At 48.1% G+C, this 4,582-nt stretch overlaps 1 protein-coding gene across 8 annotated transcripts in view; it reads right to left on the bottom strand.

The window, feature by feature from the left end:
• Positions 1 to 712: 712 nt before the first annotated feature.
• NSDHL (NAD(P) dependent steroid dehydrogenase-like) overlaps positions 713 to 4,582 on the bottom strand; it is a 16,144-nt gene continuing 12,274 nt past the window's right edge. For all 8 annotated transcript variants that reach the window (XM_017819470.1, XM_017819435.1, XM_017819461.1 and 5 more), the window contains 2 exons: positions 2,403 to 2,505; positions 713 to 1,661 (listed from right to left, as the gene is read on the bottom strand). In XM_017819470.1, the coding sequence (XP_017674959.1) occupies positions 1,326 to 1,661; positions 2,403 to 2,505 (439 nt within the window). In that variant the 3' untranslated portion in view covers positions 713 to 1,325. The remainder of the gene's footprint in view (positions 1,662 to 2,402; positions 2,506 to 4,582) is intronic.

Genomic DNA, 4,582 nt, shown 5'->3' on the forward strand with positions numbered 1-4,582 from the left:
AGGAAGGAAAGCCCAACATAAAAACACTCCAAAAAACAGCCAGGAGATAAAACAAAACGAATTTTATAGGATCAAGCTCACAGATGGAGGTTAAGGCTCATTGTGGTGGAAGTTGTGGCTGCCCCATCCCTGGAAGTGTCCAAGGCCAGGTTGGATGGAGATTGGAGCAACCTGGGACAGTGGAAGGTGTCCCTGCCCATGTGGTGGGACTGGATGGGCTTTAAGGTCCCTTCTAACCCCAAGAATTCTAGGATTAAATGATTCTGTGAGTGAGGAAGGTACTTCCCATAATTCTGAAATTTGAAACACCAAAACTCCCAGGAGTCAGGAATCAGCACGGAGGGAAATTCCAACTCTACTCTAAACCCTTCATTTAAGAGCATACCAGAACTGGAGCACTTAGGAAGATTATAGGGTAGAGGACACTTAATGCACATGTCAAACAAAATAGCTTGGGGATCATTGCATTATATTCCATGTGGAGAAGAGGTTTTTTCATGGACTAAGTGGTCAAAGCAACAGAAATCACCATGACCAGCAATAAGAGGTCAGAGAAGATGAGCTTTGTGTGCTGCAGGATCATCCAACTACTGTAGTTCTTGTGGGAAATGAGTTATGGGAAAAGAGTCCACAGCAAAGAGCTCTCCCCACGAAGGGAATCGTTCAAATCCAAGTTGTGCTGAGATGGTCAGAAAGGGATGGCACAGAAAACTAGGAAGTCATCTCTTTGTGATTTATTTGAGTTCTTCTTGGAACAGAAATAGGCTCCTGCAGGGCCAAAGGAACAAAGAGAGGCCTTTCCTCAGGTTTCCTTCAGGAAGAAGCCAAATCACCCACTAATCACGGAGAGAAAACAAAATGAGCTGCAGTGATTCCAGAGCTGGTGGCACAACTGCTTTTTGCCATGAGCTTCTCCTGTCTAGAGCAAAGCCAAAGCTCAGAGGGGACCAGCCACGAGAAGGGTTTGGTTCCTCAGCTCTGAGAGGAGGTGGCTGATGTCACCACAGCAACAAAACATGGGGACAAGGGTGGAGAGAGGAGAGGAGGAATGCTGATGGGCTGCCTCGGGACTGAAGAGGGCCCAGCAGGGTGTTTATTCACAGTCCAGAGAGTTCAGCAGCTGGCTCAAAACAAGAAGTCACCCCAAAGAAGAGTCAGAACAGCTCCTACGTGAGGGTTTTTCAGCCCAGGTAACGGCGAGGAGGAACTTGGGGAGGGGGGAAACTCCCTGTTCCTGGGACTTGGTGACATTTCCTTCAGTGCCCACGGCAAGACAGCACAGTAATCGTGGAAAATCAAGCTGGAAGGAGTCCCTGCAGGGCTGCTCAGGCCCTGGCCCGGCGCAGGTGGGGGTAGCTCTGCAGGGTCCTGGCTATGGCCTCCTCCAGCCCCACCACAGGCCTGTATCCCATGTCCCTCTTGGCCCTCTCGCAGCTGTAGTAGTGGAATGTCCCAGCCAGGGCCACCCTCATGGGGGTGAAGGTGGCCTTGATGGTCACCAGGGGCCTGAGCAGCCCCAGCAGCAGGGCCAGCAGCAGGGCCAGGTAATAGGCCAGCCAGTAGGGGATGTGGTACTTGGGAGGGTCGTAGTCCAAGCCGGTCAAGATGCGGGACATGAACGCCCAGAAGGGAACTGGCTCATCGTTGGTGATGTGAAAGGCCTGGAAGAGAAGGAGACGAGAAGCCAGGTGAGAAAAATCATCCTGGGCTTCACAAATTTGGCTCAGTGATGGCCCATCTCGTGTTCACCCCTGAGCTGGGCAAGAGCACATCTCTCAGGACGTGCTGCTTGGCACTGACCACCTCTGGGTGAAGAGGGATGAGCCTCTTCTTTGCCAAGAAACAGCTCCTTCTGACACTCCAGAGGCTGAGATTCCTCATAAATGTCAAACAAACTGACTGACACAGCACAGAGCAAACACATTAAAGCACAAGTGGGGCCAGGAAAAGCTGCCCAGGTTTCTCCTGTTCTGAACTCTGGCCTAAAAGCCTCTGTGTTTCCATGTGTGCCCACAGTTGTGCCTGGATCTCCTGTCACAGGGGGTTTTACAGCATGAAATCCAAGTATGTTCATCCAGCTTAGCCCATGTTAGCTGGTTAAAACCTGGTGCTGATAACATCACGGGTGCCATCCCCTGGATGGGCTCTTCTCTTAAGAGCTGGACTCGATGATCCTTGTGGGTCCCTTCCAACTCGGAATTTTCTGGGATTCTGTGATGTGGTGGCACACAAGGGTCACCACATGGACAACCATTCATTGTACCCATGGCCAGACCTGACCCACTTGGGTGTGGAGCTCCTCTCATCTCCAGGAGGGACGGTCAGGACACAGAACTCAGGATCCCAGCTGGAAGTTGGGCTGGGGACACCCCCTCCCCTCCCATCCCAAGGTCCTTCCTCACCTTCCCACACAGGGGAGAGCCTTTCTGCAGCTTTTCCGCAGCCAGGATGTGCCCATGGACCACGTTTTCCACGTAGGTGAAGTCCACCAGGTTCTTTCCATCCCTGGAAACACAAACAGAAGGAATTTTAGCCCTAAGGCACATCGGGCTGAAAAGCTGCTCGTGGCAAAAGGAAGGACTTTCACCCAGGAAAGATTTATCCCAAGTTTCTTTATGTATCTTTTCCCACTCTTTTGTGCTGCAATCTCAGGCCATGCCCTGCCAGGGGGGTGGAATCACTACATATTATTTTGGAGACAAAGGAAAGGAAACTTTGCCACTGCCCTCAAAGTTTACATTCCTGTAACAGCACCAGTTTGAAACCTCCCAGGTTGCCAAGATCCCCCAGGTCTGGGGAGCAGAACAAACAGAAGCACAGGGGGAACCAGCACAGAGAATGTCACTTCAGGACAAGCTTCCAATTAGGAATGTTTTGGCTCATGGAATTCTAAGTCACTCCCTCCACAAGCCAATTCAGCCCCTGCTGGAACAGATTCAACCCACTGTGTGGAATCTTATTTTGAGGTAGGTATAGAAAATGCATCTGCTCAGAGTCCAATTAATCATGGAATGGTTTGGGTTGGAAGGGACCTTAAAGCTCATCCAGTCCACGGGCAGGGACACCTTCCACTAGCCCAGGTTGCTCCAAGCCCTGTCTAACCTGGCCTTGGACACTTCCAGGGATTCAGGGGCAGCCACAGCTTCTCTGGGCAACCTGTGCCAGGGCCCTCCCACCCTCATAGGGAAGAATTTCTTCCCAGTATCCCCTCTAACCCTCCTGTTTCAGTTTGAAATCAAACCAACCAAAATAAATCAACCCATCCCCACAATCACTTGGCCATAAAACCAGGATTGCTGCAGCCCAAACCTGGAGTTTGGGCAGGTTTGCTGCTCACAGATCAACGTGAGAGATCAATTCAGGAGTGAGCTGGGAGAACCAAAAAAAAACCCTAAATCAAAAACCCAACAGCCAAAACCCCATCAAACTATTCTCTTCCTTCCTTCTACCCCAAGACCATGTGCACATACACACCTAAACCACACCTAAAAACACACCTAAACCACGCCTAAAACCATGCCTAAAGTGCACCTGAAGGCACACCTAAAGGCACACTTAAAACACGCCTAAAAACACGCCTAAAAACATGCCTAAAACTTGTCTAAACTGCACCTAAACCCACACTTAAACCCACACTTAAACCCACACTTAAATCCACACCTAAAGCACACCTAAAACCTGCCTAAAACACACCTAAACCACATCTAAAACCAAACCTAAAGCACACCTAAACCCACACCTAAAACCAAACCTAAAACACACCTAAAGCACACCTAAAACACAACTAAATCCACACCTAAAACACACTTAAAACACACCTAAATCCACACCTAAAACACACTTAAAACACACCTAAATCCACACCTAAAACATACCTAAAACCACACCTAAACCACTCCTAAAACCTGCCTAAAACCACGCCTGAAACCAGTCTAAAACACACCTAAAATCACACCTAAAATACATCTAAAACCAAACCTAAAGCACACCTAAAACCAAACCTAAAACACATATAAAGCACACCTAAAACACACCTAAATCCACACCTAAAACATACCTAAAACCACACCTAAACCACTCCTAAAACCCGCCTAAAACCACGCCTGAAACCTGCTTAAAACACATCTAAAACTATACCTAAAACCAAACCTAAAGCACACCTAAATCACACGTAAAACATACCTAAAACCACATCTAAACCACTCCTAAATCCCGCCTAAAAGTGCACCTAAAACATACCTGAAACCTGCCTAAAACACACCTAAAACCACACCTAAAACCAAACCTAAAGCACACCTAAATCACACGTAAAACATACCTAAAACCACATCTAAACCACTCCTAAATCCCGCCTAAAAGTGCACCTAAAACATGCCTGAAACCTGCCTAAAACACACCTAAAACCACACCTAAAACCAAACCTAAAGCACACCTAAATCACACGTAAAACATACCTAAAACCACATCTAAACCACTCCTAAATCCCGCCTAAAAGTGCACCTAAAACATGCCTGAAACCTGCCTAAAACACACCTAAAACCACACCTAAAACACATCTAAAACCAAACCTAAAGCACACCTA

Source organism: Lepidothrix coronata, unplaced genomic scaffold (genome assembly GCF_001604755.1).
Source record: "Lepidothrix coronata isolate B3197 unplaced genomic scaffold, Lepidothrix_coronata-1.0 Scaffold2, whole genome shotgun sequence".
Taxonomy (NCBI): Eukaryota; Metazoa; Chordata; class Aves; order Passeriformes; family Pipridae; genus Lepidothrix; species Lepidothrix coronata.